Below are 15,959 nucleotides of genomic sequence, written 5' to 3'. Positions count from 1 at the left end.
GATAGTGAACATTTTCTATAGAAAATTTATCGATAGTGAAAATTTTCTATAGAAAATTTATCGATAGTGAAAATTTTCTATAGAAAACTTATCGATAGTGAAAATTTTCTATAGAAAATTTATCGATAGTGAAAATTTTCTATAGAAAATTTATCGATAGTGAAAATTTTCTATAGAACATTTATCGATAGTGAAAATTTTCTATAGAACATTTATCGATAGTGAAAATTTTCTATAGAACATTTATCGATAGTGAAAATTTTCTATAGAACATTTATCGATAGTGAAAATTTTCTATAGAACATTTATCGATAGTGAAAATTTTCTATAGAAAATGTATCGATAGTGAAAATTTTCTATAGAAAATTGATCGATAGTGAAAATTTTCTATAGAAAATTGATCGATAGTGAAAATTTTCTATAGAAAATTGATCGATAGTGAAAATTTTCTATAGAAAATTGATCGATAGTGAAAATTTTCTATAGAAAATTGATCGATAGTGAAAATTTTCTATAGAAAGATTATCGATAGTGAACATTTTCTATAGAAAGATTATCGATAGTGAACATTTTCTATAGAAAATTTATCGATAGTGAACATTTTCTATAGAAAATTTATCGATAGTGAAAATTTTCTACAGAAATAATAATAATATAATATTTTCTTATAGAAAAAATATAGACAATGATATTTTGCCATAGAAAAAATATCGATAGTGATTTTTTCTTATAGAAAAAATATAGACAATGATATTTTGCCATAAAAAAAATATCGATAGTGATATTATCCTATAGTAAAAATATCGATAGTAAAATTTTTCTATGGAAAAAATATCAAATAAGAATTTTTTCTATAGAAAAAATATCGACAGTGAATTTTAAAATATTTTAAAAATATCGATAGTGAAAATTTTCTGTAGAAAATTTATCGATAGTGAAAATTTTCTATAGAAAATGTATCGATAGTGAAAATTTTCTATAGAAAAGGTATCGATAGTGAACATTTTCTATAGAAAATGTATCGATAGTGAACATTTTCTATAGAAATTTTATGGATAGTTAACATTTTCTATAGAAAATTTATGGATAGTTAACATTTTCTATAGAAAATTTATGGATATTTAACTTTTTGTATAGAAAATTTATCGATAGTTAACTTTTTGTATAGAAAATTTCTCGATAGTTAACTTTTCCTATAGAAAATTTATCGATAGTGAAATTAGTCTATAGAATCATCGTTTTATATAAAAAATTTATCGATAGTGAACATTTTATATAGCAAATTTATCGATAGTAATATTTTGCTATAGAAAATGTATCGTCAGTGATATTTTCCTATAGGAAAAATATTAGAAATGAAATTTTTCTATAGATAAAATATTGATAGTAAAATGTTTTCTATAGAAAAATATCGATAGCGAAGTTTTTTCTATAGAAAAAATACCGATAGTGAAGTTTTTCTATAGAAGAAATATCGATGGTGAAGTTTTTCTATAGAAGAAATATCGATGGTGAAGTTTTTCTATAGAAGAAATATCGACATTGAAGTTTTTCTATAGAAAAATATTGATAGTGAAGTTTTTCTATAGAAAAAATATTTATAGTGAAATTTTTCTATAGAAAATTTAATTGGAAAATTTCAATTGAACATAAAAATAAAAATAATATCTACTTACCACTTTTTCGGCCCTAATGGGAGGAATACTGCAACTAACCAATTTTTTAATAAAATTGAAAAATTCTACAGAAAATATACTTCTTGAATGCAAGAAACGTATATTCTGATTCCTAAAAAAAGCAAAACACAAGAAATCATGATCAACAATTTTTAAATTGAAAATAATATAAAAAAATATTGAATTCATACCTAACACTCCTCTCAATCGGTTTTGGCAATGGCAATACAAAATTACGACTTTCCGCTAATGAAAGTTGCTCTACACTCGGTTCAAATTGTATTGGTTTTTGATCACAGCGTGTATAGAATAGCATATAGGCATTCCACCAACGTTTCTGTCGGCGATATTGCATTCGCTTTAGGTTGCTATCGTATATTTCGCCCATATATTCACCGCCAAAGCACTGGGCCTTCATTTCTTCGTCTTCGTTCATTTTACATTCGGTAACTTCACCATCATCGAATTTATACCATTGTTCTTTGCCAGTGGAGGGATTTCTGGAAAATAGAGGATGAAAAATATTTGAAGTGATTGATATGTATTGAAATATTAATTACAAGGTCAAATATTATCCAAACATCCACAGAAGACAGAGAAATCACATCTTGTCAGAGAAACCTCACATGCCTCTTCTTAAAGAGAACCAGATAGGTTTTTGTCAAAAGAAGATAACATGAGTTTTCTTAGCAAAGGTCTTTTTATAGAGTATAGGGCACTTCTCTTGAAATTTTTGACTTAGCACTTCTTGTAGAAAGGCATTTAGAACTCTTTCTAAAAAACGTTTTTAACATTTTGACAAAGGACAATTCGATTTTTAAAATATTTGAATGGTTTGATTAATTTGACCCCAAGAGTCGAAACTTGATTTTTTTAAATAAAATATAGATTTTATTCCACCACTTACTTTGATAGAATGTAACTGAAATAATGGCCACCGGAAGCCTGGCCGCTATGCACAACAATACCAGTCAATTCGTATTTGGTACATTCATCATTCGATTGGCAATTATCGCCAACCTCGATTACTTCGCCCTCCAGTTTGGCTAGGCCAGATACTGTAAAGAAAAGAAATACCAAATTAGTATTGAAATAAATTCCATATTTGATCTCTCATCAAATCACCTGTATAGGGCTCCATATCTAAAAGTCTTGGAAATTCAAAGTAATCATTAAATTTAATCGCGCAAACACGTTCATAATCATATTCAAAACGTTTCAATTGTATGGCTAATACAGGCGGTAATTTCTTTACACATAACCGCTTAATTGTAACTACCTAAAAGAGGCAGGGAAGGAAGAGAAAATTAGAACGAGTTTGTATGGCATAAAGGGAGGTGCTGGAACTTACTTTCTTATCACATTTATCACAATGGTATGCATCAGCGCCCTCCAAGAGTTCACCTTTAACGTACTGCTCTAGAGATTCGGTTAACGAACTATGATTTCTAATGTCCACACTGAAAACACTAAAGGGCTCCTCTTTCGAGTAACGATGTGGACATTCTTGACAGATTTTCTGATCACTAAACGAACCGCCCAATGTGGCATTCATCAATTGGGTATGACCCAAGGCCTTGAGGCCCTCATCCAGACTTTCGAAAAGAGACATGAAAAATTCCACAGCATCTTGTTGTTCACGTAAGTTGACGGGTTCACCTTGGAGTCTAATAAATGAGAAAGGAGAAGAAAAAAAATTACCGATTAAAAAAAAGTTAAAATTAATTCAAATTCAGGTGGGCCGAACTTTTTATACCCTGTACCATGTGAAATCATTATTTATGGATAAGTATGGAAATTAAGATATATGAGGGATATACCTATATTGAATATTAATTTAGAGGAGTTAATCTAACCAAAAATAACCCGAAATATAAATTTGACTGAGTCGAGACCTTGAAAATACCTAAAATCAAATTCATTGGGACTGGACCAAAAGGGAGACCTTAATATCATTTTTTTGTGAGAGTGGGAAATTTCAAATTACTGGTGATCGACATCAACTCTATACCTCCTCTCTTTTTTCCGTATGAACACAATGGAGTCGGCCTCCGAGTGAAGTGGGTGCCAAAAAAAAAAAAAAAACAATCAACCCAAAACCCTACCTAACTTTGATAGACATATGGCGACTAAACATTTAAAGTGCTTTTGTGAGGATACTGGTGATTTGGTTGGACTTCTGCCTTCTTTAATTCTACAAACTATTCTCTCTCTTCCACTCTTTATTCAGAATAAACACAATGCAGCATCGGCCTCAGAGTGATGTGGCTGCCAAAAAAAGCCCAACCACTCTGCCAAAACCTCAGCTAAACTTGAGAGAATAGTATACCCTCAGCCATATGTCTATGTGGTTTATATCATTTGATATGGCCAAAACGATCTAGGGTTGTCCGTCCTTCCCCCCTTATTACCGTCTGTCCGGCTGGCTGGTACGCTAGATAACTCTCGAAGGGAGTATCCGATTTGATCCAAACTTGGTACATCGTAATATTATTGTCAAGCTTAGATCGAGTTCGGAGATGAGCAATATCGGTCTACTCCTTCTGATACCTCCCCCCACAAAATGCCAACATTTTTAAAGAAAATAATTTACTGCACTGAAAGAGAAAGGATATCTCGATTTTGGTTCAACTTCGCATATATTAATATTTCCATCAGTGCTAGGTCAGGAGCGAAAATGTACAATATCGGTCCACTCCATCAAGTACCTCCCCCAATAAATGGTCAACATTTTGAATTATAATTAAAAAATTTAATGATCGAGTCCGATTGTATTTAAATTAAACACATCATAATATTTTTGAAGAGGGAATATATCGGTCCACTCCTTCTGGTACCTCCCCCACACAGATGTTTAAAAATTTTGAATTTTTCATGAAGCTTATAAAACGCGAAATTAACATTCGATTCCATTCAAACTTAGATTATCTTTATATTTCCATCAACACAAGATCTGTTAAAAAGATGTTAGAGATCGGACCATTTCTTCTGGTACCTCCCCCACAAAGGGTCAACGTTTTGAATAGCCAAAACAATCATAAAATCCAAAATAAGCATCCTGTTCTCTTCATATTTCACACATCTCAACACTTTCGATAACACAAGGTATGTTATGAAGATGGTAGAGATCGAACCATTTATTGTGGTACCTCCCCCCAAAAGGGTCACAATTTTGAATAACCAAAACTATCATAAAATTTGAAATAAGCATCCGGTTCTCTTCAAATTTCGTACATCCCATTATTTCTACAAACACAAGATCTGCTGTGAAGATGATATATATCATCGAACACCTTCTAGAACCACAAAGGGTCACAATTTTTATCTGTCATAACTTGCTATTTATTTAGGTCCGATACGAAATGGACATTATTGGCCCATTCCTTCTGAACCTACTCCATAGAGGGTCAACAGTTTAAATAATCTAAACACAAGTCAAAATATTTTTAAATAATTCAACATTGGCTATATAGCCTATACATCTGTCTGCAAAACCGACCGATACTTTTTTACTTGTTTTGATTTTGATTAACCCATTAATGGAAAAATCCTATTGCCTCGACGGCATTCTATACTCACTTGAAATGTGTCCACAAACCGCGTGGCACATAAAACTGTAATGCACTGTGTCCCAAATGGGCAAAAATCGCCTGTACATGTTTCAGAATGACGACATGATAGTTCTTCCTGGTGTCATTGTTGCTGTCATCGTTATTGGAATTGAAAAAGGGCGAGGCACCAGCAGCCGCCATGAGAACATTCGATTCTGGTTCACCGCTAAAATCTTCACTTTCATTGGTGGCCGCTCCCTCGGCTTTCAAGATACCCACACGTATCGAGGGTACCATATATAGTTGTTGTAACACCGAATTCATGTAGCAAGTGGCACCGGCATTTTTTAGACCACAAAAACCCTTGGCTGGTCTGGGGCCCACTGGCGGCAAATAATCCCATTCACGCAGGGGATCGGTATCTAGAAGAAGAAGCAAAAGATAATTACATATAGAACATCACCTAGAGTCCCAGAGGGGACACCTTACCTGTACACACAAAATCTATTAGAGTATTCGTTAATAATTTCATATTAGGAACGCAATTCTGACATAACGCTATCAATAATTCACAGGCAGCGGCTATTGTGTGCGGACTACGACACACCGGAGGAGGGGCAGTTTCGGTTTTCAATTTACCACTTTTACGTAAATGCAAGTACTCCCTGGAGGCGGTGAACAAGAATGCATCGATCAGCTCGTGTATTAAGTCGTTGAGTTGGGCCTTCGTTTCGGGCATTAGGAAAGACATCAATTCCTTGGCTAAGCACAAATGACCTTCGAGTAGATCTTCATGGACCTGTATATCGCCCGTGGTGGTGACATTTTCCCGTATCTTTTGCAGCCATTTGATTTCCTCGGCCAGCAGACCCTCGCCAATGTTTAAGGGCCAATTGACCAGACAGCCATAGGACAGAGTGCGACACAGCAGCTGGAAGAAATCGGCACAGGTGGCCTCATGCTGTGGCACTAGGGTCTTCAATGAACTAATCAATAGATTGACCATATAGGCAAATGGCCTTCGATCGCCGGCACAATAGGTGCAGGTCAAAAACAGCTGTTCCGCTGCCACTTGTCGCACATGCCTCGATTGATTCTTCAATATCAATGATGTTATAAATTTCGGCCACAATGGATCAGAATTCAAAGCCTCATTGGCACTTGGATTGAGAACCAACGAAATGGTCAGCACCTCCAAAGCCTCTTTACAGACCATAAAATCTTGGCTATCCGGTGTTGAGTTGTCATCGGCAAAATCATTCTTTGTACCCAGCGCCTGTAAATTGCCGCACGACGATGCCCAGGCCAGTTGGACCACAGCCTTAATGGTCGATATATCGGGACATGACCACTGCAGAGTACTGGCAAACAGCACCCGACAACGTTCACCCTCAGGACAAGCCGATAACATTTCCGTGGCTAAATTCTCAGCCAATTTCTGTGAGATGGCTCTTAAAGTAATCTCTGAGGTATTTGGTATTGAGGTTAAGATTTGTTTTAGAATATCCACCTGGGATCTGGAGCCCACATCGTATTCGCACAGAGTCGGTTCGTCGCCCACCCGTGACAGCACACAGCCCACAATGTAGAGGAATAGTTTGGCCAGACGCAAAACACACTGGAATGATGCCCGCTTCGTGTGCATATCGGCATTGGGTAAGAAATTATTTTTCGTCAGCAGTTCCAATATGAAATGGGCACAACCGGAATGCAGCCATGACGATTGTATTAATAAAGCATTTTCACCGTACGGATCGAGAGCGGGAATTAGCAGGCTATTCAGTACACAGAGATTGTAGTGAACTTGAGCTGGGGTGGGATGTAAGAATAGCATTTCGGGGGTGCAATCTTGGGGATTGATCTGAAAGAAAGAAACGCAAATAAATCAAATGTGAAGAGAACCAAGTAAAAACTCTGTAAGTTCGGTCGGGCCGAACTTGAAATATCCTTCACCATTTAGAACGAAATTGGCAATTTAAAAAAAAGAAAAAATATGAATCCGTCAAAAATTCTGTTTAAATTAAAAATACGGAAAGTAGCCGTTATATTAGGGTCTAATAACGAAGTGGACCTGCATAGACTGCTTTTGTCATAAGCCATTACAAAATTCAAATGCGAAATGTCCTTAAAATCATCAAAATACCGAAATTCGGGAGGAACCGTTATATGGAGGCTATACCAAAACGAGGACCTGCACAGAATTTTTTCTGTCATAGGCTGTAGTATCCATTACGAAATACAAATACCAAATTTGAAACAATTCCGGTGAATAATGTCGCTAACATCATCAAAATACCGAATATCGGGAGGTACCGTCATATGGGGGCTGGCTATACCAAAAGATGGAGCTGCCCAGAACATTTTCTGTCTTAGGCTGTAGTATCCATTACCAACTTCAAACACCAAATTTGAAACAATTCCGGTGAATAATGTCGCTAAAATCATCAAAATACCGAATAAAGGGAGGTACCATTATATAGGGGCTATACCGAAACGTGGACCTGCACAGACAATTTTCTGCCTTAGGCTGTAGTATCCATTACGAAATTCAAATACCAAATTTGAAACAATTTCGGTGAATCTTGTCGCTAAAATCAACAAAATACCGAATATCGGGAGGTGGAGTCATATGGGAGCTATACCAAAACGTGGACCTGCACAGAACATTTTTTGTCATAGGCTGTAGTATCCATTACCAACTTCAAATACCAAATTTGAAACAATACCGGTGAATAATGTCGCTAAAATCATCAAAATATCGAATATCGGGAGGTGGAGTCTTATGAGAGCTATACCAAAACGTGGACCTGCACAGAACATTTTTTGTCATAGGCTGTAGCATCCATTACCAACTTCAAATACCAAATTTGAAACATTTCCGGTGAATAATGTAGCGCAAATCACCAAAATACCCAAAATAGGGAGATTCTATTATATGGGGGCTATACCAAAACGTGGACCTGCATAACCCATGTTCTTGGTATTGAACGTTCTGCAGACATAATATAAATTTGAGTAAAATTTTTTTACCCAATTCATTTTGTTTCGTTTTGGTTATTCAAAATTTTGCCCCCTTTGTGGGGGAGGTAGCAAAAGGGAGTGGGCTGTCTCACCAGATATGTGATATGTGAATTATGAAGATATTCGGAAGGTTATTTCCCTTTTTATGGGTCTTTTTTGGTTATTCGAAATTTTGACACCTCTGTGGTAGAGGTACCAGAAGGAGAGGGTCAATATCTGACATCTTTGCACCAGATCTTGTGTTGTTAAAAATGTTGGAATGAATGAAGTTTGAAAAAAATCGGACGCTTACTTCGGACCTAAGTGTTTTGTTTATTCAACATTTTCATTGCTTTGCTATCCCATCTTCCCACCAGATCTTGTGTTGGTAGAAATATAAGGATATGTAAAATATGAAGAGAATCGGAAGCTTATTTGTCATTTTATAACCGTTTATAACACGGGCGGACACCACTAGATCGTCTCCCAATATCCAATACTATTTCGAGAAGGAACGTTTTGGCCGTATCAAGTGATATATAAGTTAACGGCTCACCCTAATAAACATCAAACTAAATATGCAAACCAACTAGTAAACATTCCCATCATTATGCTGCGCAAGCAGTCCGACAAATCAACAGGAATATGACACCAGGGCAGTCATCCGCCACAAACACGCGCACTAATACCAGCGCACCGCAAGTGATGACTCAGCGTAATAACGAGCACGACCAGGCTGCAGTATAATATTAGTTTTAAGTTGAAGGGATTCATAATTGTAAATCCAACAAGAGAGGTGCATAGCACCGCAACATAAATGTTAGTAACAAAATAAAGAAACACCATAGCAGTGTGAAATAAACTTTAACTTCTAACATTAACTGGCGCCCAACAACTACAAGGATCAACACATCCTAGAACCCAACAACCACAAGGATTAAAACATCCCAACAGCCGGTACGAGAACCGTTCCTGAGTAGGAGTACGAAAAGGATGTTACGTAAGAACTAGCGGACTACCGGGATATAAGGAAAATGATCAAATTATTATTAGTAAGTTATTATAAATTTAACAAAAGTAAAAAAGAAGAAATGTTAAAATAAAATTAAACAAAATAAGGAATAACACAGAAAGTGAAAGTGTGAAATCTAATTTACAAAAAATCATATTTGTGCTAGAATACGTTTAACAAAAATAACAAAGTAAGAAGAAAGAAATGTTAGAGTAAGGTAAAACAAAAAATAAAGTGTGACATCTAAATTCACAAAAAAAATCATATTTGTGCGAAATTAACAAATGTAAGAAATATGAAATGTTAGATTAAGTTAAACAAAAAAATAGAGTGTGGCATCCAAATTTAAAGAGTCATATCCGTGCTGAAATAAGTTTAAAGAAATTTTGATAATAGATTTGTGACGAGAACTAGGATTTGGTGTTTCTTTTTCTCCTTTTTTTCGAGCGGCCAATGCCGGAAGATTTAAACAACTTAATAACAAGGGTCGAAGCTATGAGTGTTTCAGGACAGACATCTTCGCCTTCTGGGGCAGCTCCCGTAAGGTTTAATCCCTTTACGGAAAGTCAGACTAATGAGGTGAAACGAATAATAAGTGAGACGGTGGCAAACCTTCTCAAACAGGGGGAGGATGTTACCGCCACTAAAGATGTCGACATAGAAGGATCTGGGGATATCTCAGAAGGAGAGAGAATACCAGACATAGTGAAGACGTTAAGGGAATTCTCGGGCAAGCCAGGAGAATTTAGTTCGTGGAGGAAAGCTGTTGATAGGATCATGAACATTTATGAGTCACAAAGGGGAACAACCAAATACTTCACAATTCTACACACTGTTAGGCATAAAATTGTTGGTGAGGCCGACACGGCTTTGGAGTCTTATCGGACCCCATTAAATTGGAAAGCGATAAGAAAGTGTTTAGTGCTTCATTTTTCAGATAAGAGAGATATTTCGACCTTAGAGTATCAAATGACCGTCCTATCTCAGGGTGGGCAAACCATAACAGATTTTTACCAGAAGGTTTACCACCATTTGTCTTTGATTCTGGACAAGATTGATTGTCTGGATATAGGGAACGAGGCTTTGGATGTATTGACCCAAACATATAGGGACAAGGCTTTGGACACCTTTATTCGAGGACTTAATGGTAATCTTCCAAGCTTAATGAGTGTTACAAACCCGACAAGTTTGCCTCAGGCTCTAAATGCCTGTTTAAAATTAGGTAATCTAGGTGTGCGTATTCAACACGCTACCGAGAAAGGATCTAGACCAAACAGGATCCCCCAAACTAACCCTCCTAGACATTTTTACCCACAGCTGACGATTGGTGATAGGAATTTTCAAGGTGACCAAAGGTACAGAGGCCCTACTCAATATCGTTATCGGAATTTCCGAAGTGGAGAACAACAATACGGAGGGCCGGCGAACTTTTCGAATCGACCTCCAGTAGTGAATAATTTTGGACACCCCCAATACGGAGGATACAGACCCCCACTTCCTCCTAAACCTGCTGTACCAATGGACGTGGATCAATCAATACAGACTAGGCAGGTAAACTATCAGAATAGGCCACAGTTGAGTAATGCTTTTAACAATGTTCAGCCTAACTTTAAGAGAAATAATTCAGGAAATATTCATCAGCCGCAAAAGCAGCAGAGAATGTTTAATGTTGAGGCCCAAATACGTGAGGATGCAGAGCCGGATGAAATGAATGGTTCTGATGAACAGGAATATGAGGTTTCCTATGACGAAGCGTACGAGGAGGATCTAGACGATCAGTTGGCAATTGTAGATGACGTTAATTTTTTAGACTAGCTTCAACGTTGCCATACCTCCCTTTCAGAATGAAAAATGGCAACGAACTTAAATTTCTTATAGACACCGGTTCGAACAAAAATTATATTAATGGCAAATTTATTAGAAACCCTCTAAAGAACCAGAAACCTTTTCATGTTAAGTCCGTAGGCGGCATAGTTAGTATAGAGACCCATAGTTTTATTGACATTTTTAATTGCGGGATCGGAAAGTTAGAATTTTACATCCTTCCTGGTCTAGAGACCTTTGATGGGATAATAGGGAATGATACCCTGAAATCTTTGAATGCAGTGATTTACACTTGGAGATCCTATCTCACAATTCTGTATGGAAAGAAATTTCCTTTGAAAGAGCTGCAAATTGATGAGATTAATAACATGAATCTACGTTTAAATCATCTAAATCCCGAAGATGAAAAAGAAGTCAGGAATATTTTGGATGACCATCCAAACCTTTTTGCAGATCCCAATAAAAAACTCACTTATTCAACAATCGTACAAGCTGAAATTAATACGAGTAGTGATAGTCCAGTTTATTCAAAATCCTATCCGTATCCAATGGCACTGAAATCCGAAATTGACAAACAGATAGAAGAACTATTAAGGGACGGGATAATTCGCCCTTCCAGGTCCGCATATAATGCTCCAGTTTGGATAGTACCAAAAAAACCAGATGCTTCAGGTGTGAAAAAATACCGCATGGTTATTGACTATAGGAAACTTAATGAGATAACTAGACCTGACAGATACCCCATACCTGAAATTACAGAAATCTTGGCTAACTTAGGCGAACAGAAATACTTTTCCACCATAGATTTAAAGAGCGGATTCCATCAGATTCCACTTAGGGAATCCGATATTGAGAAAACAGCTTTTTCCGTCAAGAATGGAAAGTTCGAGTTCACAAGACTACCATTTGGACTACGTAACGCGTCTGCAATATTCCAAAGAGCTCTAGATGATATTCTTAGAGAGCATATAGGGAAACGGTGCTACGTCTACATTGATGACATTTTGATATTTGGTAGGACTAAAAAGGAACACATTGAAAATTTGAGGATAATATTCCGCACTTTGGAAGACTCTAATCTGAAAGTTCATTTGGACAAGAGTGAATTCTTAAAGGAAGAAATTGACTTCTTAGGGTTCAATGTAAAGGAAGGAGGTTTTTCTGCAAACCCAGACAGACTTAAGGCCATAGTTAATTTCCCTCAACCTAGAACAGTTCATGACTTGCGATCGTTCCTGGGTTTGACCGGACATTATCGGAGATTCATAAGGGGCTATGCTCAAATAGCCAAACCATTAACTTCCATGATGAGAGGCGATATAGGGAAAACCCCGAGAAACCAGTCAAAAAAAATCAGTGTCAATTTGAATTCCGAACAGATTGAAAGTTTCAAACAGCTCAAGAACTGTTTGGTATCGGAGGAAGTCGTTTTGAACTATCCCGACTTTGATAAGCCCTTTGAACTCACTACTGACGCCTCGAAATACGCTTTAGGAGCAGTTTTATCTCAAGGCAATAGACCTATCACATACCTTTCTAGAACTCTCAGTAGGGCAGAAGAGGAATATGCGACAAATGAGAAAGAAATGCTGGCGATAATTTGGGCTTTAAAGGAATTGAATTGTTACTTGTATGGAGCACGAAGCATAAAGATATTTACCGACCATCAACCTTTGACATTTGCGCTAAGCAACAAGAACACAAATGTGAAGATGAAGAAGTGGAAGGCACAGTTAGAAGAATATAATTACGAGTTAATTTATAAACCAGGTAGCACGAATGTAGTCGCGGACACGCTATCGAGACCACCAGTGACAGATGTTAACTCCCTAACGCCCACGGTTCACAGTGCCGAGGACTCATCGGAAGACCTAATTCCTTCCGCTGAGGTGCCAATAAATACCTTCAAAAATCAGATCATTATTGAGGAATCATCAGCTTCCTCATATGAATTTAACATTGTATTTCCCTCCTACCATAGACATATCATTAAAGAAACCAGTCTAGCGGAATCAGATCTGAAAGTCATATTAAAGAGATACCTAAATCCTACAGTAGTCAACGGCATCAAGACCTCAGAGCCAGTTATGCTTATGATTCAAGCACTGTACCCTCATCACTTCAGAAACATTAAAGTACGATTCGCTCGAACAATGGTTGAAGATGTTACTGATGAGGAGAGACAAAAACAAATCATTATTGAGACTCACAACAGAGCACATAGGAATAATGCCGAGAATAGGAGACAAATTTTAGAGAGCTATTACTTCCCTTCCATGACTAGGAAAATAAAGAATGTGATCAATATCTGTAAAGTATGTAAAGAAAATAAGTATGAGCGACATCCGAACGCTCCCAAACTTAATAAGACACCTATGCCAACTTATCCTGGGCATACAATCCACATAGATATCTTCTCTACAGACAAGTTTCGAGTTTTAACCGCAATAGACAAATTTACAAAATTCGCAGTAACCAGAATGATAAATGGCAAAGGCATTGAAGACATTAGGAAACCATTGAGAGAAATAATTTTCTACTTTGGGGTCCCGAAGTCAATTGTATTTGATAACGAGCGATCTTTCAATTCTCAGACCATTCGGTTTATGTTGGAAGACGAACTTGGCATGGAAATTTTTACGGCACCGCCTTATAAGAGCGAGGTTAATGGGCAAATAGAGAGATTCCATTCGACCTTATCGGAAATTATGCGTTGCAGTAAGTGTGAGCGACCCGATTACTCTTTTGAGGAGCTATTGCAAGATAGCGTTAACAAGTACAATCACACAATACATTCGTCAATTGGAAAGAAACCCGTAGATCTATTTTTTGGACGACCGACGACCTTTGGACCAGAGGACTACGAAAGGACTCGCCTTAACAACTACGAAAGACTCTTGAGGAAACAGGAAAATGATTTGGCAAATCATAATCGTGTTAGGGAAGAACCAAAAGAATATCAAGAAGGTCAGAAAATATTTGTCAAACAGAACAAGAGATTAGGAACCAAATTATCTAAACGTTTCAAAGAAGAAGTTGTAAAGGAGAATAGGCACTCAACTGTCCTGACTCAATCAGGGAGAATAGTCCATAAGAGTCATATCAGAAACTGACTTACTTATTTACCGGGTTTCCAGTTCTTAATTACAGGTTGCCTAGGGGTCACAGAAATATTGGACTACTCTCAATCAGAAGTGGTTCTTATAGAGAGTGGAATAGGAAAAATACAAACAGGGACATTCAAAATTTTGCATGTTATTAACATCAAGGAATATCATGACACTCTAGAGAGGATCAAGGACGACTTGGCCAAAGGAATTCCAGACAACCACCCACTACTCCCCTTCCTACATAATGACATTACTACCCTATCTCACCTTATAAATCGGCTAATGCCTGAAGAGAGATCTAAAAGATCTCTTGATGAGATTGGAACGGCGTGGAAATGGCTGGCAGGTAGTCCAGACCATGATGACCTTATGCTTTTGAAAAACAAAATCAATGAGTTAACAGACAACAGCAATAACCAGTTAATAATCAACAGAGATCTAATAGAAAGAATGCAGGAGATAACGAATGCGACAAATAGTATTTCAAAAATTTTAAAGACTAGTGAGGACTTCCGTAATACCCTCATATTGCAGGCAAAGTACAAAGTTGAAATTTTAAAGGAGGAAATAACGAATATTAATTCGGCCATTCATTTAACAAAATCCAACATTGTAAACACATTTATTTTATCGGAAATAGAAATTAGAAAAATAGAAGAAATATTTAATCAAGATGAAATCCCGTTTCAAAACATTGAACAAGCTTTAAATTTCGCACGAATAAAAATTGTAAACAATAGTACTAATATAATTTACATTATAAGCATTCCCAAAACTGTAAAAGAAATTTGTAATGTCATAACCATAAGACCTGTAAAAAATCAAAATACTGTTTTAAATCTTGATTATAAGAAAATTGTAAAATGTGAAAGAGCAACATTTGGAATTAAAAGTCCTTGTCAAAAAATAAATGGTATTGAATTATGTCTAGAATCTAATGTAGCCAATATAACAAACAATACATGTATTCCTAAATTAGTAACTAATAGCCCACATAATTGTTCAATAGTAAATGCAGATCACATTAATAATTTAGAGGAAATAGAACCTGGATTAATTTTGATAAATAACATAAAAGAAAATATTGTCATAAATGGAAACGAAAAAAATGTAACAGGAACTTATTTAATAAGATTTAGTAATTCTACAATTAGGATAGGCAACAAAAATTTCACCGTCGAAGAAGCTGCTTACTCCAAACCGTTGCCTGCGCTGCTAAAACACTCAGCTAGAAACAACTACACCGAAGAAATACTATCTCTACAACTACTAAAAACGTTGCACGTGAAAAGTAATAAAAGAATCGAGCGTCTAAATACTGAATTCAAGACCAGTTTATGTTTTAACATCAGTCTCATATTAGCATTGGTCATCCTCCTGATGGCAGTAAAAATGAGGCAAAGGCGCAAAACTAGTATGAAAATTATAAAAATGACCCCACATGAAGGAATGTCTAGACCTCAAATAGAAATGACTGTGTCAGAAAGCCAATTGGCAGCCGGCACAACAGAATCTGTTATCAAAACAAAACAACTAGCAAACCACAATATTAACTTGAATCAACGCGGCAGTCTTTATAATCTGCCATATTTCTAAACACATCAATCGAGACGCTTGATAATTCGAGAGGGAGGAGTTAACGGCTCACCCTAATAAACATCAAACTAAATATGCAAACCAACTAGTAAACATTCCCATCATTATGCTGCGCAAGCAGTCCGACAAATCAACAGGAATATGACACCAGGGCAGTCATCCGCCACAAACACGCGCACTAATACCAGCG

At 36.5% G+C, this 15,959-nt stretch overlaps 1 protein-coding gene across 5 annotated transcripts in view; it reads right to left on the bottom strand.

Moving 5' to 3' along the window:
- Nucleotides 1-15,959, bottom strand: part of LOC101893926 (probable ubiquitin carboxyl-terminal hydrolase FAF) — a 55,979-nt gene that overhangs the window by 9,560 nt on the left and 30,460 nt on the right. For all 5 annotated transcript variants that reach the window (XM_011294216.3, XM_011294218.3, XM_059123357.1 and 2 more), the window contains exons 7-13: nucleotides 5,717-7,088; nucleotides 5,256-5,649; nucleotides 3,028-3,343; nucleotides 2,802-2,955; nucleotides 2,584-2,734; nucleotides 1,868-2,176; nucleotides 1,677-1,788 (exon numbers count right to left, since the gene is read on the bottom strand). In XM_011294216.3, coding sequence (XP_011292518.1) covers nucleotides 1,677-1,788; nucleotides 1,868-2,176; nucleotides 2,584-2,734; nucleotides 2,802-2,955; nucleotides 3,028-3,343; nucleotides 5,256-5,649; nucleotides 5,717-7,088 — 2,808 coding nt within the window. The remainder of the gene's footprint in view (nucleotides 1-1,676; nucleotides 1,789-1,867; nucleotides 2,177-2,583; nucleotides 2,735-2,801; nucleotides 2,956-3,027; nucleotides 3,344-5,255; nucleotides 5,650-5,716; nucleotides 7,089-15,959) is intronic.

The sequence above is a fragment of the Musca domestica genome, unplaced genomic scaffold (assembly GCF_030504385.1).
Source record: "Musca domestica strain aabys unplaced genomic scaffold, Musca_domestica.polishedcontigs.V.1.1 24, whole genome shotgun sequence".
In the NCBI taxonomy this organism is placed as follows: domain Eukaryota; kingdom Metazoa; phylum Arthropoda; class Insecta; order Diptera; family Muscidae; genus Musca; species Musca domestica.
Note: the sequence above shows the minus strand (reverse complement) of the source record. Positions and strands in the feature narration are given on the sequence as shown.